General features: G+C 42.0%; 2 protein-coding genes across 2 annotated transcripts; both read right to left on the bottom strand.

The window, feature by feature from the left end:
• Positions 1–1,610: 1,610 nt before the first annotated feature.
• Positions 1,611–6,686, bottom strand: emc4 (ER membrane protein complex subunit 4). Its single transcript, XM_008279696.1, has 6 exons — positions 6,557–6,686; positions 5,558–5,705; positions 4,680–4,794; positions 4,122–4,275; positions 3,814–3,974; positions 1,611–2,468 (listed from the first exon to the last, which is right to left on the bottom strand). Exons 2-6 carry the CDS (start codon positions 5,662–5,664, stop codon positions 2,433–2,435), a joined length of 573 nt encoding a protein of 190 aa, XP_008277918.1. The 5' UTR covers positions 5,665–5,705; positions 6,557–6,686; the 3' UTR covers positions 1,611–2,432.
• Positions 6,687–7,546: 860 nt separating this feature from the next.
• On the bottom strand, positions 7,547–19,543 carry cyld3 (cylindromatosis (turban tumor syndrome) 3). The gene is made up of 17 exons (XM_008279695.1): positions 19,455–19,543; positions 18,986–19,213; positions 18,338–18,455; positions 17,696–17,853; positions 16,433–16,936; positions 15,985–16,090; positions 15,166–15,632; positions 14,240–14,405; positions 13,163–13,304; positions 12,166–12,288; positions 11,625–11,716; positions 11,430–11,493; positions 10,570–10,774; positions 10,370–10,478; positions 10,047–10,165; positions 9,271–9,478; positions 7,547–9,180 (listed from the first exon to the last, which is right to left on the bottom strand). Exons 2-17 carry the CDS (start codon positions 19,154–19,156, stop codon positions 8,996–8,998), a joined length of 2,937 nt encoding a protein of 978 aa, XP_008277917.1. The 5' UTR covers positions 19,157–19,213; positions 19,455–19,543; the 3' UTR covers positions 7,547–8,995.
• Positions 19,544–19,687: the final 144 nt, after the last annotated feature.

Genomic DNA, 19,687 nt, shown 5'->3' with positions numbered 1-19,687 from the left:
ACATTGATAGAAGCACCATGAACGTCTGTGGATAAACCAAAATACTGTCTGATAAGATGGCTAACAGTCTGCAGAAGAGGAATTTTCCTACAAGATAACCACCTTAAGCGCACTGCCAAAATCACACAGGAGTTTCTAAAGAAGTGAAACCACAACCTGGACAAGTGTGTCAGCTGACTTGAACCCAACAGAACACCTTTGGGGTATTTTAAATGGAAATGCAGAGCAGTACAACCCCTTCAGCAGAGGAAAAAAAGTCTTCTGAACATCTCTGCAGAGCTTTGTTCAACTCTGGTGTCCTCCATAGAGTCTGTCATCAGAAATAAAGGTGGATCCACCAAAAGTATTGAAAAAGTAATTGATTTAATGTGACTGATAAAAGGTGTACTGACTTCTGTTGCGTTTAGTTCCTACTGTGGAGCCTGTATTTTAAATCTACATTGTTGTTTTGTAATTTTACAGAAAAGCAAACAGTTCAACCTAGAAGTAATGTGATTACTGTACAATGATAAAACTGTGTATTATCTGACATTTGCACAGGCCACTTCTGTTCTATACTGTATCTGTAATGAAGTCTTTTGAGCTTTGGGAGCTTTTACATTTGTTTTTCTAAACAGCAGCATCAAAATGAGCATCACTCTTTGGAAAACTGAACTTGAGATGTGCAAACGAGGGTCGTACGCTGTGCTGTTAAAGGGAAAACCGTTCTTGTAAATACACTGTGTTCCCTTATGTTAACAAATCTTGGTTAGACTATCTCGAGCTCACCTTTTCTATGCATTGATCTTTGACTAAAGCTGTACAAACCTCCTGCTACTCGCCTCTCAAGTTTAGCCTCTGCCCTACCTGACTGCTTTTGTTCTTTCCAGGGTGTTGCTGCTGATAAATACCAACCTGCCTCTGTTAAGTAAACGCACTCACAAATAAAGACATGAAGTTTGTAACTTTTAAGTGATCTTTGTACCGAAACTAGGGCGAAAAATAAAAAAAATACAGATGAAATTAGTGGATGTTTTCATTTCAACATGTATTTTTGTTGGAAAATCAAATAGGAATGGTGAATAGGTTTAGATTTAGACACCTGTTAATCTTCTATTTACATTAAACACAAGTAAAAGACATTACACAAAGGGGAAATCTTTGACAACTAGAGTTTTCTTAGCAGCCATGTCTCCTGGGACATAAAGCTTAACCCTGCTTGTACTGTTTGATCCTGTTATCTTGAGATATCAATCACAACTCTCTTGTGGTTGTGACTGAAATCTGTTACAACCCTGAACAAACAGAGTCGTGTTTCTCAGATTTCAACATGTCTGCCTGCCTCAAGAGTCAATAGATCCACATCGGATAAGTCTAATATGTGAGGATTAAGTTTAAAGTGTGACATTTTCCTGATGTTCTCCACACGAGACTGTTCACCAAAGAGCGCTCAGTTACACCGAAAGTAGTTTCGCCACACCCGGTCTTACCCGAGAGACGAGGGTCAGCAACACAACAAAGGCATCACTCAACATTAAATTAGCTTGTAGCATTGCTGGCCTCCTAAATAATTTTATAGAGAAATAATTTGATGTCAAAACTCCCACACACAAATCCAAACAACTCCTTTCTCCATCAAACACCTTTAATGACACTCAAAACCGTTTAGTTTCAACCAATAAGGATTTATTATATAGAACATTTTCACAGGGCAAATCAGTATAAATTAAACAGACCTATAAATTAAAACAGGTTAGTAAATGTTGCTGGCTAGCATGCTGAAATCATGTTGACAAAATCAAGCGTTTCACTACAAACTGAGAAACAACTAAACAAGAAATGGTGAAAGTAAAAAGGAAGAAAACACGATTCTAGTCCAACAGAACCAGAAACGCTTGACAAAAAGAAAAGACTTTACAGACTATGACCTCCGTTTTTAGGAGTTATAGATAAAATTCTGGTAATTAGTGATGTTTGCCCCCCACGAAAGCAGGTCTAACTCTGTATAAATAATCTCTTATCATGTGAAGTCAATTTCATCAGGAAAGAGAACTACAGTAGTTTTAATGAGAGTCAATACGATGATCTGCTGGCTTTGAAATCTTTATGAGGAGAATAAGAAAAGGTCATGGCCAACACATGAAGCAGAGCAGGGCTGAAGTAATGTCACGTTGTTGTCAAGAAAGGCAAACTGTGTGTGTGCGTGTGCGTGTGTGTGTGTGTGTGTGTGTGTGGTGGATAAAATCTTGGCTTTAAGCTGTGCCGCGCACCCTGCTGCTGATTTAACAAACATCTTGCTTGTTTTAACTGCCGTGTTCGCGTCTGTTGTATACAAGAAATAGACAGCTGGCAGAATTGACTTCGACCTGAGCTGTGACGGGCGGCCTGTGGAGAGCGTACAGTATATAACCTCTGGAAATATCTGAATCCTGTGTGTGCATGCTCCGTCCTCTTCACAACACCATCCCTCCGCCCATGATCTCCATCCTCTGTTGAGAAAGACATGGGTACATTCAGCGTGTGCTCTTCTGGAGCAAGTCACAACAAGAGCAGTCATTTTGACATAAGCAACAACCAATGCAGAGCGAACACACAACGCTCTGACGTGTACATGTCAGGAGAGGGATGCTTTTATACTTCAGGCAGCTGAAGTCGAGCTTTAATTTAAGGTTGTTTATATGCAAATAGCCTATAACGATATATTTTAGATAAAATGAAAACTTAAATCAGTTTGTTCTTTTGTCTTATTAGGATTGTCAACAACAGCAGCAAAAAAAACATCAATTTCATCGCTTCATTATTACTTTTGACTACTTTTACTGATATTTGGGAATTAAAATACCTAGAGATACAACAGTTGCGCTTCACTACGGAGGAAACACAATATATTTTCTACTAAACTGATCTGAGATGTGACAAATCAAGATCTGGACAGCTCACTATCACTTCATCAAATGATTTTTGCAGGGAAACCCTGGCTTTTGTCCAATCGTGGTTTGAAGAATGGTGAAACAAAAGCCTTTTTTTCCTGCCAAATCCACGTTGCAAAGAGATCTGACAAACTTAGATTGAACATCAGCTAATTATTACATTCTTTAAAGAAAACTCCATTAAAAACTTAAATGTGCATATTCTGCCCTCTGCTGAGCTACGACCAGTACTACAGCAGGGTAAAGCACACAAGAGCCCTTATGAAGGTTTATATGAGCCTTGAGGGGTGTTAAAAATCACGAAGACATGAAAAGCTTCATTCATTCAGGAATATCAAGAATGTCCTAGTCCTAAAATAAAATGCACACAGACGGCACTCTATGAAGAGATCAGCTCACAGCAACACTGACCTCAAAACGTATTTTTCAATATTATTACATAAAAGTGTGAAGTGTGGAACTTTTACATAATAGTGAACACCCGCTACATTCAAGGTTTTACCAGATGAGTTGACACAATGCTGCCTAAGCCAATCAGCAGCAGGTAAATCTATCGGTATTTTCCAGAATATTGGCGTTTAAATCTGGTTTCACTGGTGACATTCCTGTGACAACTAAGAGTTGTGAAGTTTTCTGATGCTCCAGACAAAATACTAATTCAGGGGAAGGACTGCAGTCTAAAAAAGAAAGTGAGCGGGGTGACACAGCCAAATGCAGTCAAAACACAGCGTGCAGCACTTTGCAAAACCGTGAAACCTGCATCAGCTTGTCTTATGCAAACATGCTGTCATGGTATGATAAAGTTCCCTCTCCAGGGTGCCAGAGTTCAACATTTTTCCGTTACCTTTTTCTGGAGCTTAGAAAACCCAGAATGTTTGTGACTGCTGCATGTTGAGAACTTTACCTGAGGTGGGTCTATGAAAGCCAGCCAATCAGACGAGTGTGTTGGGAGCAGGCCCATTGACTGACATTTGTAGATGGCCAACGCCGAGCCCAGAAGGTTACCGATCAGGTAGACGAGTCCCTGCAGCCACTGCTGACTGGAGCTCTCCAACAGCTTGAAGGCTGAGACACAACAGCACAAAGGAAGGAATGAAACAGCACAAGACTTACAGACTAATCCTACAACAGTCTCAGACAAGTAAAGAAAATGTCCTGCCCAGTCTATAATATACAGTGAACGTCTAAACAATGTGAAACTTGGATACTCACTGGCAGACATGGACATAAGAGCCTGTATGGGCCTCCAGGCCATCATGCAGACCATCATGATGGGGAAGATGGAGATGGTGTTGCCCGACATGTACATGATGAACAGGTTCATGGGGATCTGTTTTAGGGGCCCCAGGGCCACGTCCCAGCAGCGCTGTTCAGCAGAACGAACAGAGACACACAGGGTCATTCCAGGCAGCAGATTTGTGAGATTATCACTGACAGTGTGGATTTCTCTTAAGGGAAACTATAAACACCAGAAATGTCCTCAGAACCCCTCATTAGGGATGTATAAATGATGGAAAAACACTGAAGACTGTTTCTGTTTTCAAAGTGCCTAATAGTCTGTGAGAATGTGAAGGAGTTCTTATCTATAGAAGCTACACTCCTGTGACGGATAAGAGGGAAATTACTGATACTGACTACCTGGTAAAACTAAAGGCATCTAATACAACAGTCCTCGAGTAAATTCTTCCTCCACCAAGCATTTCTGGTGAAAATGGTCCCAAACAAGCGCAATGTCAGTTTCTGAAATAGTGAATATAAACCCTTCCTCACCTTCTCCACCAGGTTCTTGTCGGTTTCCTGGATGCTGGTGTCGGGGACGGGTTTCTCAGAGTAGCCGATGGGGTAAACGACGTCGCCCTGCCCGCCCTGACGGTCACCACGACTCCTGCAACACAAACAGTTTCAATGTTTTTCTCTTCGTCTGATTGCAAATTTTTCTGTATTAAATCAAACTCTTCTAATCTAATTCTGTGTTAAACCATGACAAGTAATGTAAAGCATAAATTGGTTCAGGAATGAGTTAGATCTATTCAAAAGAGTCTGTCTGCACATACAGGATGCTGTTATTAACAAAGCCCTGTTTTTTAGCTTAGCTGGGCTTTGATTTAAGCTGGCTGTCGATGCCATGGCTCATGTGCTTTTTTTCCAATGCCATGAGCTCTTACAGCCTATTTACCACAGAACTCACAGAATAATAGAAACCTAACATGTAAGTATTTGAATTTGCATCAGAAACTTACACGCAAACATTCATGTAATTCAGGCAAAACGCAATTTCTGGCTTAAATTGATGAGAGTGAAGATTAACAGATAATGAGGGGAAAGAGCAAAGCAGCATTTGAAAAATGTTTTGAGCCACAACTGAACGATGACAAACACTCAGTTTCCCACACATTCCCCGTGGACTTCCTTGTTGAGAAATTGTGTTCCTGAGGAGAAACACAAGTCGTATCGATCAGTTAAAGACCAATCAATATGATGGCTAAAATCCTTTTTTTTCTTTTTTACTTCATGGTGTTTCCAAGATCTAAGACATTTTAATGCAGGAAGGGATTGTTTTTATGTTCATGTGTGGCTTGGATTCACAAACATGTTTCACGGTTAAATTCACCATCAACAGAGGGAGAATGATGCTGTTTTCTGTGTACCTGGTGTTGCCCAAGCTCAGCTCCAGAGCCCACTTCATCCTCCTCGCCCCGCTGCCTCCTCTCGTCGACAGAGCCCCTCCTCCTCCTTGTCCCCCTGGAGACGCCATGGCAACCACCTGTACTGCTGGACCTTAGAGACAGAAAGCACCTGGAGAGATAAAAATAGAAAGGAAAACAGAAAGCTGATGATTTAAAACTTGAATAGCTTTTATGTAACAGCTTTTCTAGTCCTCCTGGGCGCAAAGAGCCCATAAAACAGAGCTTTATAGCGCTGGTTAAAAACAACATATTATGCATCGCCTTATGACAACTATGAATCCTTTATTTGTAGATTTTCAGATGCAAATGATACGATGTTAAATATGTAACTGCCACTTCTATGATCTTTCTTGAACATGTTTTTCAAAGCTAGCATTACTCAGATTACAGATTCTTATCCTAATGTCTTAGTGCCCAGTCTGTCCATTAGTTGATATTATGTCTGACTTTTACGTTTCATGTGATGTTCAAACAGGTTTTATATTCCAGCTCTCAGACAAAATACAGTTCATATAGATGCATTTTTCATATTTGAAATGACTGGACAGTTATAACTCTTATACTAGCTTATTCTATTATATTTGCATAAACGTGAAAATGTCATCTTCGTGCCTGCCTGCCGACAACATTAGCAGGTAATCTAGTGACATGTCTTTGTCCGTGCAGATAACATCTAACGGTTTATGTGACACCGGCTCGGTTAAAGACAGAAACTACGAGCTAGACAGAGGCTCTTGGTTACTGCCAGGTGACTATCAATGATCAGCATCAGCCGGTTTCAGCTGTCCGACTAAAAGAAGCGTCAGCTGGACGAGGTCAACAGAAAACCTGTGAATTCAAAAACGACACCACACGATGCAAAGCAGGACGTTACTGTCACTTGACGTCGCTGTGAGCAGCTCAGACACAACGTTATACATATAAAAACATAAAGCACTGTCATCATAAGTATTAGATTACCTTATAGAAACATTCAAACCACCGCTACGAGATCACTTTTGTCGCTTTCCTTTGAGGAAAAAGGCGAATATTTTGCTCGCGGCCAGTACTGAGTCCTCGTCGCTTGATGGTTCCGGGGCCCGCAGTGATGACGTAGTCACGCTGCCGCTGCGTGTTTTGCGTCATGTCCGGATATAAAATAAAATAAAATAAAATAAAATAAAATAAAATAAAATAAAATAAAATAAAATAAAATAAAATAAAATAAATAAAATAAAATAAAGAAATTAATTTAGTTTAATGTAATGTAATTTAATGTAATTTAATGTAATTTAATTTAATTTAATTTAATTTACATTATGAAATAAGTTGTTACACTATAGCATACAAATAATTTCAAATAAATAAATGCGGGGCATAACGAACTTAAAGGCCCCTGAAATAAATCAGTCGTCATTTGAAAAACGACTGATTCATTTGTGCTATAATTTATTTCAAAGCCATATTTACTGATTTCGTTGTAATTTTTCATTCATTTACATATTTAAGATAAGACTCCATAAGATACCAGATAACACTGTCTTGATAAAAAATAAAAATAAAAAATCTACATTGACTATCTCAGGTTCTGGAAAGGGTTAAAATAAATACAAATCATCCTTTTACCTCTTGTACGTCAAGGTTTTTTTCTGTGTATGTACTACATTGTTTTGGAATAATGTTCAAATGTTTCTAGTAGGAAAAAATGTTCAACTGGCTTTTGAGAATAACTCCACTGAAGAAAAGATTGTTTTAAAAAAATAGATATATCAAGAGTAGAATAACATTACTGCATTATAACGATCCCTGTACTTCAACTTGTTTACTTTTCTGTACAGCTTTTCTGCAAATGTTTTTACAGCACTATTTATGGCACACATACCATATGATTCTGACTATTCTAATTGCTGAGTGATATCTGCATGTTTCTGGAAACATTTCAATAAGAAAAGACACACAAATACAAGCAACTAGTATCAAAGCATTTATTATCTGGGACATGATCCCAGTTGTTTGTTGCTGCATTTGATTGAACAACCTGCAAGCAAGACAAAAGTTCAAACATCTGTGTGTAATCTTTACTGTCAGTTTAGGGCAATGCTACTATATACAAAGAAACTGACACGTAAACCAAGCAGTGCAAATTAAACTGTAAAGTGTACATGTGGTACAGGCACAGTGGTTCTGTCCAAGGCACAGTAAACTCAGATATGAAGTCAGAGTAATTTACCGACAAGTTCACGAGTGTGCAAAGCTCTGTATCTACCAACAAACTACAGTGCACATTTGTTCATAAGGCACATTTGACCTGTCTAAACATTGCTGTAACTGTCATGTTTTTATTTTATTTGACGTGACAGCAACTTATTCTCAGGCTCTGATTAAACTATGGTACATCTACATAAAGAACTGTCATTTTGTTCTTGGTGGAAAAACTGCAACAGTAGCAACACAAAAAAAACTAAATATTTATTCTCGACTCTTAAAATGTTGCTCGCTAGTACTTTGCCCTGAGTGCAAAACCAGTAGTCTGGAGATGTAGATTGGATGCTGAGGTCTGTGAATGTCATGGTAATTCATGAGAAACTGCATTTTAGGCCAAGGAAGCTGACTACCTGTGTTGAGTGGTTTTTTAGTATTTCATATTCTGCTGGAAAAAGTGATAAATAGATGTTGCTCACAGTGACAACAAGGCTGCTCTTCTCCTATACTTTGTTATACCAGTGTAATGTTTTCATCTGACAGCTATATAAGACAAAAAACCTGAGGACAAGAGGGTTGTACTGCAAAGTGAGATAAACTTATTAGCAAGATACGTTGAGCCTAAAGTCAAAGTTTTCAGCATCACGAAGGCGGCTCACTTTTAACCAGCTAGATAACTACTGTAACTCATGCTGCGCTGCTAACCAGCTCCAGAGAAGGTTCTGTTCAGTGTGGGATTTGAATCAGCTGTAAGAAGCATCACTCTTTTAAAATTATTTTTCTGATGATAACTTCTACGACTCATACAGAGTCTCAGCTGTCACATTAGACATAAGTAGCTGAGAGTCACTGAGTGGTCAAATAAATATAGTAATTTAGATCATTAACAGTTTTCTACGAGCATTCCTCTCTTGCATCATTTGCAGTAACAGCGCTTTTTACAGGAATACGTTTTTATATTCCTCACAGCTGTCTATGTTCCACTGGACTGAAGTAGGCAGCAAACGACTGGTACATTTTGTACAGAAGAAGAGTCAGAAGACGCATCAAATGCCCACTTTCATGTGAAGAACATCTGGTTAACACAGCATGCTGATGACCACCCTTGTGATGCCCATTATCTTAATGTCGAACTGGCTTTGTGGTACAGCCCTAAGGTGTCTTTAATCCTTCTCAGTTTGCAGGATCTGTGTGTGTCGCCTGTGTGGAGTCTCCATGTCACTTGTACAGGCTGAGCTCAGGACTGTGGTACAGACACATGTAGGAGTCGCAGAGCAGGCGGCGGGCGGGCTCTCGCAAGGAGGCAGAGTCCACTCTGCTCAGCTCCTCCTCCGACAGGCTGAGGTAGCGGCCCACCTCGGGACACGCTTTCACCCGGGGAATGTTGAAGCCGTTCTCGCCTCCTGGGTGAGAGCAGACAGAGAAAAGGGTGCTTGTGTTTGAACCTTGCTGAAATTCTTGTTGGCAGAAGTTGTATATATATATCTTTTTACCTTCTCGGTCTGCCATACTGTCAAAAAACAGCCAGTCGGTGGGGAGGGGTCCGTGCTTGATGAAGCTCACATAATGGCTGGTCTCAATGCACGTCACAGCAAAGAGAGACATTCGCTGGCGGGTGCAGTGCAGAGAACCCGTCCACGGCCCCCCGGGCACACCGATGTTCACCGGGCTGTGGGACGCCCTCTTTTTGTGACTGTGGACCTGATGATTGATGGAAAAGATTCAAAGTCAATATGTAGAACAGACAGCGCCAGAATGCTTTACATGTCCAGTGCTGCTTTTTATCCACTATCGAGCAAAACCACAAGCTGGAACCACAACGCTGACATAACATCACCTTATAAAGTTTATGCAGCAAATGTTTGTCGCTATCAGTTGCATAAATAGTAGCATTGATTTACTTGATGAATATCTCTGTTTTTGGTCTCCTCCATGTCTTGACTTGACTCTTTGGTTCTAAATGCTTCATTATGTGCAGCAGCTAGTTACTAACTATGTCGATCTGCTGCTGATGGGAGCTGTGAGCAAGACTCAAAACTAAAACAGTGGCCAAGAAAACCAACACAATTAGATGGACAGCTAGCTGGACTACTTTGTGCTGGGAGTTCTCTTTGTCTGGCCAAATGCTGGTTGGAGTTCTTATATTTCTGTGCATATCACTCTGTGTACATATCACTGTTATTTGTATATACGGAGAGAAGTCGTGCAATTTTATAATACATTGTGTCATGACAATAAAGCAGGTTCTGATTAGGTTATAAAAGGCTACCTGTGTGTTGCAGGTCTGGCAGTACTGTTTTAGACGTCCAGGAGTGATGTCTGGGTCTTCGTAACACTGCAGACACTCCCACTCAGCAACAGCCTGACAAATACTGCACTGTCTCAGAGCTACAAAGACACAAGGATGAAGAGAGCAGGCAACACATGAAGACAGTAAAAATGGAAAACATACACCAGTAATACTACACAACAAATTCTAATTAAATCACATTTGTATTGAGGTGACAAAAGACTTCGATGTACACAAAAGCCAAACCAGACAAAAACCACAATGCATCTAAAATGCTGACTGTTTCCTAGAATAGTTCCTACTGTCATCCAGCAGGTCTGTGATGTCCAGGCTGTGGGTGGGCAAGATGGCGTCAAACATTTTGAAATCCTTCCCGAACCTTGGCATGAGCAGTAAGAGGCAGGAGGGAGCCTGGTGGGGAGATCAATACACATGATCTGAGTATTAGAATTTCTCTTAAAAAACACGTAGAGTTATGATTTCTTCCACTTATTCGTGTTACCTCGACAAACTTGAGGCCGGCGTGGAGGAACGAGGACTCCAGCAGGGCCTGGACACTGGCGACCCTCATCCGCCTGGACGATGGTGATGAGAGGGGGATGGGGGAGTCAACTGGGGAGAGGGGTAAGGGTGAAGAGGGAGAGGGGGGAAGGGTAGGCGGGAAGAGCTGGTAAAGATGACACTCCTGAGGCTGCTGGGTCATTGATCTGAAAGAGGGCAAAGAGAGAAAAAAGAGAGTAATTTTGCAAAGTTTTTTTGGCTCATGACCTTGTAAAACAAAGCCACGTGGGCTGCTCACCGCTTCGTATTTAGGTTTGTGTTTTGTAGTTTTATTAGTCTGAGGCAGTGAAAACAAATACTTTGGCGGAATTTTATGAAGCAGCAATTGCTTTCTTTGGCTCTCTTATCTTGTTATCTGTCCAGCATCCGGGTTAGAAAGCAATAAACTCAGGCTGATGAGGCAAAAAGCCAGACAGGTTTATCTCTGACTTACTTTCCGCCGTGTACCAAACACAACCAGCCAAATGTTTCCATGATGGTTTACACTAATGTGAACTAACAGCAGATCTCAGCTGTGTCACCTTCTCACACAAAAATGTAGAAAATGCAGGAGAATCACTGCAACAAACATTCATATCAAAGAACAACAACTGGCCTGTGAGATGGTGAAGGAGTGGGTGTGTGTGTGTGTGCGTGTGCGTGTGTGTGTGTGTGTGTGTGTGTGTGTGTGTGTGTGTGTGTGCGTGCATGTGTGCAGGTAGGAAGCTCAACAAATAATGTGTGAGCCAAGTCCTTGTGAAAAACTGTGGTAAACCGCAGTCCTGCTGACATTGTGCAGACAAAAAGGGGCAGCGATGTTACCTGATCTTGAGGAGCGGCTCGACTCGGAGGAGCTGGAAAAGCCTGTTGAGGAACTCCTCGGGATCTGACAGAAAGATTAGCAGCGTGACAACATTCCTCAGTCTCATCAACACAGTCTGATGTTTCACATGCACCTGCAGGAAGCTGATGGAGGGGTAAAAAACTGCTAAGGCACAAACACCTTCACATACATACCTTTCTCCTGGTTGGTGAAGCCAGTGTCACTGTTGGCAGCTTCCAGCAGTCGCCTCAGTGCCATGGTCTTACTGGCACACACATAGCCATACCTCAGAAACACACAAGCACACAAATACCTTAGAAATATATACTGAAAGCATGCAAACAGGAATGGGATCAATCACCCTGAAAGTGAAGTGCACATTTATAGTACTTTTCAGGCATTACGACTGATCAAGTCCAAGTTGGATCAAGGTTTTGCCGCTTCGGTCCAATTTAACCACAAATACTTTGGTGTTAAAAGATTCGAATGCTTTGCTTTTCTAATCTGTTTTGACCAGAACTGAGACAATACGTTCTCTTCCCTGCATGTCATACTTTCTACTATTCACAATATCATTCTTAGCATTATCAGTAGTGGTAATTATGAGAGGAATCTCATTCACACGAATAGTGTAACACCTGTAGTACCTGCAATTGCAACAGAAATGAGTTGTCAGAAAGTAGTTATATATATCACCAAACAATAGAGAAAGAGCCAAAAGAGCAGCACACTCACTTTCGCAGCGGGTTGACTATCTCACAGCGCAGCAGGTCCTGAGCTTGACTGGCGCTTTGGTCAGTTTCAGGGTCAGAGGGCCAAAACAACACCCAGTCTGCTGAACTACAGCAGGAGAACAGACTGGAGAGAGAGACACAGACAGGAAATAAAGCATGGGCTCATGAGATACTTGTTGGGATTTTTTACACTCAAACTAATTTAGTCTGGCTGTCTGTAGCAATACTCAGCATGTCTCACTCCATCATTTTTTTCATGATCTGTTCAGCCATTAAATCTATTATTGTTCATCCTAAATTAAGCTTCAAACCACACAGTCTTGTGCACCAGAGGAACAAACAGTGGCACAACATCATACATAGTTAGCTTTAGGATGATGTTGCAGATTATTAACCAGTTGTTATAAGACGTGAACAGACTTCTTTGGTACGAGGGTTGATCAAAAAGATCGGAGACTGTACGTGGTGTGCTTGTGCTGAATGCTCTTGCAACATGTACGAGCAATAACCGTCATGTTTCGAAAGTCACGTGACTCTGTACTATCAACAGCGGGACCTGTGTTATGCACAACCATGTGAATGACAACCAAGAGCCATGAGGGCTGTTCCACTGTGAGAACTTCCATTTCTTCTCTCTGTGTCAGCTGCAGACAAACCCCGCATAACCAGTGATGATCCTCTGAATGTGCACCTACCAGGGGTCACTAACAGTGTCTGTAACATGAGTCCCACTGTTTATACTGTAGTGACACATGACATCATGAGTCATGCCAGTTACTGTTCGCACATGTTCAAGCAGTACAACGCACAGTCCTTTGGATCAACCCTCCAATACTAGTTTAAAACTTCAACATGTATCCTCATTAATTAATAGCTTAAAAAACCAAAACATTCATGACATACATTAATCAAATGTTCTTTTTTTGGATATTGGACACATTGTAAGGTTTAATCTGATAATCTTCTCTCTGAGTCCAGATTTCCTACGCAGACTTTACCTGAACAGCGTAGCGTCCAGGTAGCAGGAGTTGAGGTGGCCCTGGATGCCTCTCTTCCAGCCCTGGTAGAGCTCTCTGGCCTCGTCGCCGTCCACAGGAGGAGTGTGCTCCTCCACACGCTCACTGCCCCACTCCGCAAAGGCTGGCAGCCACAGACACACAGAGGATACAACACATTAAAAGGTAACCACACTCTCAAAACCGCAATAACCCTTTTGTAAAACGCAACAGAGGAGCAGAGGAGCTGTGACTGCAACAGGCGTGTCGATACACGGTGGGCGATGCCGGGGTTCAGGAGGGGGCACAGGGGAGACAGATGGACCACCGCTCAGTGTAGGACAGCAACGTCAAGATGGTAATGAGATTCTGTTTGGAAAGGTGGGCACTAGAAGCACACTCATGGCCCTTTAAGAGAGTTGTAGAGTCGTTGTAGAAGTCTCCAGTGTTGGTGTCTCTTTGGTTGAGCATCAGCACTCAGCTGTGGTCATGCTGCTTCTTCTTGATCACTTTATCAGCCCCAAATATCTTGTTAAACTCTGGTCACTGAGGAGGAATAAATCAGTCATGTACTACATTGTGCCTTTTCTTCATCTGTGTTTGTGAAGGTTTTGTAGCGTCAGCAGTTATGTGGGACAAGGAACAAGCTGGTGCTCCAGTCATCTACTGTTTATACCTGGTGCAGCAGGGAGAACATATAAAACAGACCTCAGAGTGTTGCCTATATTACCATTGTTAGAGGAATACAGAAGAACTGACCTTTAAAAAGGCAAACACACAATATGTTAATTATAAATGGGAAATATATTATTACTTAAATCTGTGCAGTGGAGGCAGAAGTCCTTAGATTCAGGCCATTTTTCACAAAAATCTTCTGATCCTTCTAATGTGTGTCATGAGTGGATGATAAAATGGGTCCTTTTATGGTTATAGTGGGTGCTGCTTGCTCTTCTTATTCAGGTTCTATAATTTGCTTCAATGTCTTGCTACAGCTGTACATGTGCTTGGATTGCTGCAGCCGCTGGGATTCACAACACCCATACCTACACCTGATGTCACACTTCAACCCTGATTTCTTACCTATAGAGTTGCATCGCTCCACTTGATTGACAGGCGTCTCAGGAGCGGGGAACCTGGAGTCCCGCCTACAGTTTCGAAGTTTGACGAACAGCCCCTTGTTAGCCGGGCAGCGAAAGTGACGTTCACCGAGGTAACTGCCATCTGTGCCAGCAGACAGCTCCTGGTCCTGAAACAGGAGCAGAATATAATGAAGGAAACCTTTCTATGTGACTGACTCCTAGTGTAGTCTGCGTGTTACCACACATTTCTGTGTTTTTCAGCGTTAATAATAAAGCAAGGTAGTTTTCTAACAAACTACGTGTTGTCTCATCTGTTGTGAGTCTTCATCAGGAATCAAATCCACAACAACAAAATAAAATTACACATTTTCTTTGATAAATTTAATATGGCATAAACATAAACATGTGCTCTGAAGGACACACTGTGAGAAGAAGCAAATTCCTGTTATTTTAAGCAGAAAGCAGAAGCAGAAAACAAAATCATTGTTCATTCAGGAATGTAAAATAGAGCTTAGTTTGCTGTAATAATGAAAAAGCAGCATTTTAGGTTTGTTACCTGGTCAGATTTTAAAATGATGACCTGTATGTCTTGTTTAACCTGTAACTGATTACTGGTTATATATTAGCTATAACTGACTCAGTGGTTAAAGCTTTGGGCTACTGATTGGAGAATCAGGGCTGTAACAGCATCTAAAAACTGTGATAACTTTGATCTACTTGCTGCTAGTTTTTAACTTGTCTCTGAAATAAAAGAACTGGGGATAGGAACCAATGTTCCTGGACTGTGGTGGTCAGGCTACCCTTTTAGCCGTCGCTCCTTAGTTGACAATGCAACCGACTGTGTCTTAAACTAAGACTAAAAGAAAACTCTCTGAACAGTTTCAGAATCAATTCAATAATAAAAACTGCAGCTGAAAGTGTCCTTACCAGCTCGAGTCCTGCCACCGGCTCTGAGACGCCACTAATCCGTCCAATCCAGCGAATAACCCCAAACAGCGGCGGGTCATTCACTTCAACCATCGACCCCACCTCCAGGTCGCCCCCCAGTCCGGCCTCTCCATCCTCCCCAACACCGTCACCATCATCTGGAGACTTCAGAGGCGAGGGAGGGCTGTGAATGCCGTTGGTGTACTGCAGCTGGTCGTCAGCGGTTGGCGATGTTGGGCTTTGGGGTTTGGGGGGCGGTAGAGGGGGAGGCAGCACGGGCTTCTGGAGGGGTTTGGGTGGAGGTAAAGGAGGAGGCTTCAGCACCGACTTGCTTGGGGGCATCAGGGCGATCTTGGGAGCAAAGGCAGGCGGTGATACTGGGACTGATTTAGTGACAGGGGGCAGGGCTGGCTTCAGGATGGATTTGGGAAGTTGGAAAGGAGGGTTGTGACGGTTGGACTTTTGTTCTGAAGATACAGAAGTGGAATAAAGTCAGTAGCTAGCAGTAGTTGGACACTCAGGTGTAAACATATTTGTGTTTCTACATCGTCTCAGTCCATTATATATACACATATTCTATTCTATGTTTTTATAACCTTGACAGACAACAGACAATGAATGGAAAAACTGTTAATTTTGGAAAAAGACTGGAGCAAAACTGTGGGATTTGTGAGACATGTTCCCATCTACAAGGTATTTTCTTTTCAGAACAATGACTAAAATGTAAAATGCAGACACTCAGGTTGCTGAATCATTAACACAAGGTTAGAGTCTAAAATGCCTTAATCATGCTATGAGTGAGGTCAGCAGGTGCTTCACCTGAGGAAACTTTGGTCACTGGCAGCAGGACTCCATATATACGGGAAGGAATGTGGCAGAGCTTCTCTCCTTTGTAATATCCGTCCCAGTTACCGACAGGAGTGTCCTGGGATGTGTAACACAAAGCCAAACACAAAGCAGCCAACAGAACAGCTATATCAAGAGAAGGACTTTAGATTAAAACATACTGCCTGAAAAAAGCATGGCAAACGTGTTGTTACAAATAGTTTCAATACAGTAAATATTTAAATATCACTGACCGTTGTACTTTGAGCTTCTGTGAAATTAAGATTATTCTAAAATACATCAAAATGATGAGAAGCTCACTCTGGAGTCAAACTTTGATAAATTGTAAATGAGAATCTGTTCTCAATTAACCCACCTGGTTAAATAAAGGAAAAATAAAATAAAAATACACCCAGTTTTATCTCCTGTGGCTCATACTGACCAGAAGGACTCCGACATACATTCCTGATGAGGACCGGCCAGGCAGGGGACCACAGAAGAGCACCTCCCCTGCGTAGACGGCGTCCTCCAGGGGGAAACACACCCGCTGGCCAACATGGAACAACGGAGGCGACGCCGGGCCTCGCATCTGGTTGTGAGCCATGATGGGTGCCGACTCCGCGGTTCGTGGGAGGATGCCGTGCGACTGAGGAGGGCTACTGGGACGATGCTGGTGGAAACTAATATGACGGCCATGCTGCTGGGGCTGCTGGTGATGGTTTGGACGGTCATTGCTGCCGTGGTGCCCGTTGCTGGGGGGATTATTGCTGCTGCTGCGGTGGTCTCGGTCGCGAGGTCGCTCATGTGCGTCTGAGTTATTGCTGCGGGACCAGTGGCGGAGTCGGATGTGACTGGCTGGGAGGAAGAGAGCGCAGGCTTCAGGGCAGGTGAAGAGCCGGTGACCTTTATAGGAACCGTTGCCCGACCCTCTACCGACTGCTGAACCCTGGAGGAGTAAACGGAGAGGGAACAAGGTTCTTAAGGAGCGACTACAGGTGTCCACTATCTCAAGCAAACATTCTTACAGCTGCAGGGGACACAAAATTACACTTCTTGTTTTGTTACATGAGCATATTTTTAGGGATGTCCTGATCAAGGCATTTTTATTTTTTAATGGGATCTACTTTATTGAGCACAAACCTATGCCTGTGTCTGCTGTCACACTGAGAAGACAATTTGTGGCAGGAGGTAGCTGAAACGTCTGCAGTGGGTAAATATTTTAAATTGGAAAACAATACAACAGCCACAGTCTGCAATGCAATTATTTCAGAGATAGTAACAACAGAGCTGCATTCAATTCTACCAGCTCGATATGGCACATGAAAGGAGCACAAGTAACTCAGGCAAAGGCTGCACAGAAGCAACACACACTGGAGGAAACTTAGATCAGGTTCATAAAAGATTTGCACCATCTTTTGGAACTTGTGGAACCACAGTACACTCTGCACTCTCCACACTGCATTTCAGACAGTGTCCTACTTTACGAAAAGGTTTGTGACCACCTCCGTAACATTAAGGAACAATTGGATGCAAAACATTTCTTTTCTTTTTCTTGATGCATTTCAAAGCTTCTCAGTTATCAAGCCCATTGGATTGATTTTAATAACTTTAATGTACTTGAAGTGTGTATTATTGAGAATAAATGCTACCAGGTTGGAATTCAGAAGATATTAAATTGTAAACGTCTATAGTCTGATACACTGACCTTGAGTTGTACCCCAAAATACACAGCGCTGCTTCCTCTGGTCAGCGGCCCGATGTACTTAAGCTCTGCCTCTGCCAGCTCGTCCGGCTGCCCTATTTGGACCCACAGCGGGGAATCAAGAGGCAGAGCAGCGAAGTGCTGCAGCTTCCCAGGATTGGCTGAAAAATACACAAGAATAAACAAACTAATTAAAACCACAATACAGGCAGGAAATACCTAATTACTGTAAATTAAAGGGAAGACTTTAGTTACTTTTTTGATCCTAAAAAGTACTTGTAAAGTTATGTGCTTTAGCATTACTGTGACAAACATCCATGACAGTGTGCATAAAATGTAAGTAACCATGAGCAGTAAAAAAAAACAGGTCAGTTTTGGATGCAATGTGGCTGTGTGTCCCAATATCCACTCAAAAAATACAAATCTGAATTCTCCCAGGAAGTCATCAAGACCATATTTTCTCCTTACAAAAAACTTTAAGGCACACTTTAAGTAAAATGTCGCGAAAGTAACCGTACCTTTGCCAGTACTCACCACCGAATAACTACTGCTACAACTGCTGCTACTTTGAGAATATTTACCACCTTCCCCCTTTACTAAATTCCCTCTGTAACACTACTTCTGTAAATAATTGTATTGCATTACTTAGAAGTTTTAGACGAGCTTCAGGATCCACTACAGGCTCCAGCAGGCCAGTGAGTTCAGTTGGGACTTCAAGCAGGAGCTTCCTTTCTATTTTTACCATGAGGCCATTGTCTAACACCTGCAGGAAAAACAAGAGGTTCAGAGAAAGACAAATATGTGGGAGACAGGAGGAGAGAAGAGATTAGGACATGAATATGAAGCAAAAGAAACTGCAGACTACAAGTGAAGTTAACTACCATTTGAAGGATGGGTAAGCCAAAGAATTGGACCACCCAAGAAATGCACAATATATATAATTAAGGGAGATTCCACAAGAAACCAATATGAAAGGCCTCTCCATTCTCCTTATGGACACAGAATAAACCAGTCTTTTGTGTTTTGTACCATTAAAATGTTTAATGCTCTTGATGAGACGGTTAGTGTTGAGACACATATCAAATTAAAGGGGATAATGGCAGTTCTGTTCTAGTCATAAATTACTTAATTATCAAAATAACTAAATGCAGTTTTTAACACAGAACACAGACTCTCCTGGTGTTAAATAAAAAAAAGCTCTGGTTTCTTTAACCAGATATCAAAGCTTCCTCTCCATAGAAGGCTTTGTGTTAACTTTGATGTAAATCTGCGAATGTAAATGTGAAATAGTACCTTGACCCAGGGGTAGTCCCCTCTGTTTTTCCCCAAATCTTGCTCCTGGCAGATGAACCCCCGCTGCAGCCGAATGGTACCGTCCAGCTGGTCCTGGACCTTCAGGTCGGTCGAGATCAAGAACGTTTTGGGGGGGCGCCGCTTCCTGTTATGCTCATAAGCTCCTGACATCTTAAACGTGTCTTTATATGTGGCTGCGTTACAGTTGAATTAAGCCCTTCATTTTTCCTACAAATTGAAGAAATATAAATGATTACAGCGACGACAGGAAGGCGATAAGTGTCGGTCTACGTGAGGTGACGGTAGCGTCAGGTAGGGACAGTTAGTAATTTAAACTCTCTTCATTAACGTTCAAACTGGAATTCGTTAGTCAAGAGCCGTACAAATAGCAAAAGCGACCTCTGTGCCACATTCTTGACAAACAAACAACGTAGTTAACTCTGCTAATAATTGTCCAAAAGAAACTCACCAACTTCATTAAATACGACCGTCAACTTTTCCCCTCATATTTAAAGGAGCTCCGCTTCAATAACAAAACGCACCGTGAAGCAGGAAGCAGGTTGATTGACAGCAGCGGAGCCAATAGCAAGTTACAAATGAGGAGCGAGGAGGAGCCTCAGCCAATCAGAGCGCTTGTGGGCGTTTCCAGCGCAGTGGGGGAAATTCCACAAATAGTCAAGTACACACTTTCTGCATGTAGGA

The sequence above is a fragment of the Stegastes partitus genome, unplaced genomic scaffold, assembly GCF_000690725.1.
Source record: "Stegastes partitus isolate 25-593 unplaced genomic scaffold, Stegastes_partitus-1.0.2 Scaffold168, whole genome shotgun sequence".
NCBI lineage: Eukaryota > Metazoa > Chordata > Actinopteri > Pomacentridae > Stegastes > Stegastes partitus.
This window is presented reverse-complemented; position numbering and strand designations above follow the sequence as displayed.

Excerpts from the sequence above, each read along its gene's own strand:
- emc4 (XM_008279696.1), bottom strand. The coding sequence starts at position 5,664 with ATGGCGTCTCCAGGGGGACAAGGAGGAGGAGGGGCTCTGTCGACGAGA. Across the intron at positions 3,975-4,121 it reads TCTTATGTCCATGTCTGCCA|CCTTCAAGCTGTTGGAGAGC; the intron begins GTGAGTATCCAA and ends GTTGTGTCTCAG. Across the intron at positions 2,469-3,813 it reads CTTTCATAGACCCACCTCAG|AGGATGGAGATCATGGGCGG; the intron begins GTAAAGTTCTCA and ends CTTTCTCAACAG.
- cyld3 (XM_008279695.1), bottom strand. The coding sequence starts at position 19,156 with ATGTCAGGAGCTTATGAGCATAACAGGAAGCGGCGCCCCCCCAAAACG. Across the intron at positions 11,717-12,165 it reads ATAGTCAACCCGCTGCGAAA|GTATGGCTATGTGTGTGCCA; the intron begins GTGAGTGTGCTG and ends TGTGTTTCTGAG. Across the intron at positions 10,166-10,369 it reads CACAGACCTGCTGGATGACA|CTCTGAGACAGTGCAGTATT; the intron begins GTAGGAACTATT and ends GTGTCTTTGTAG.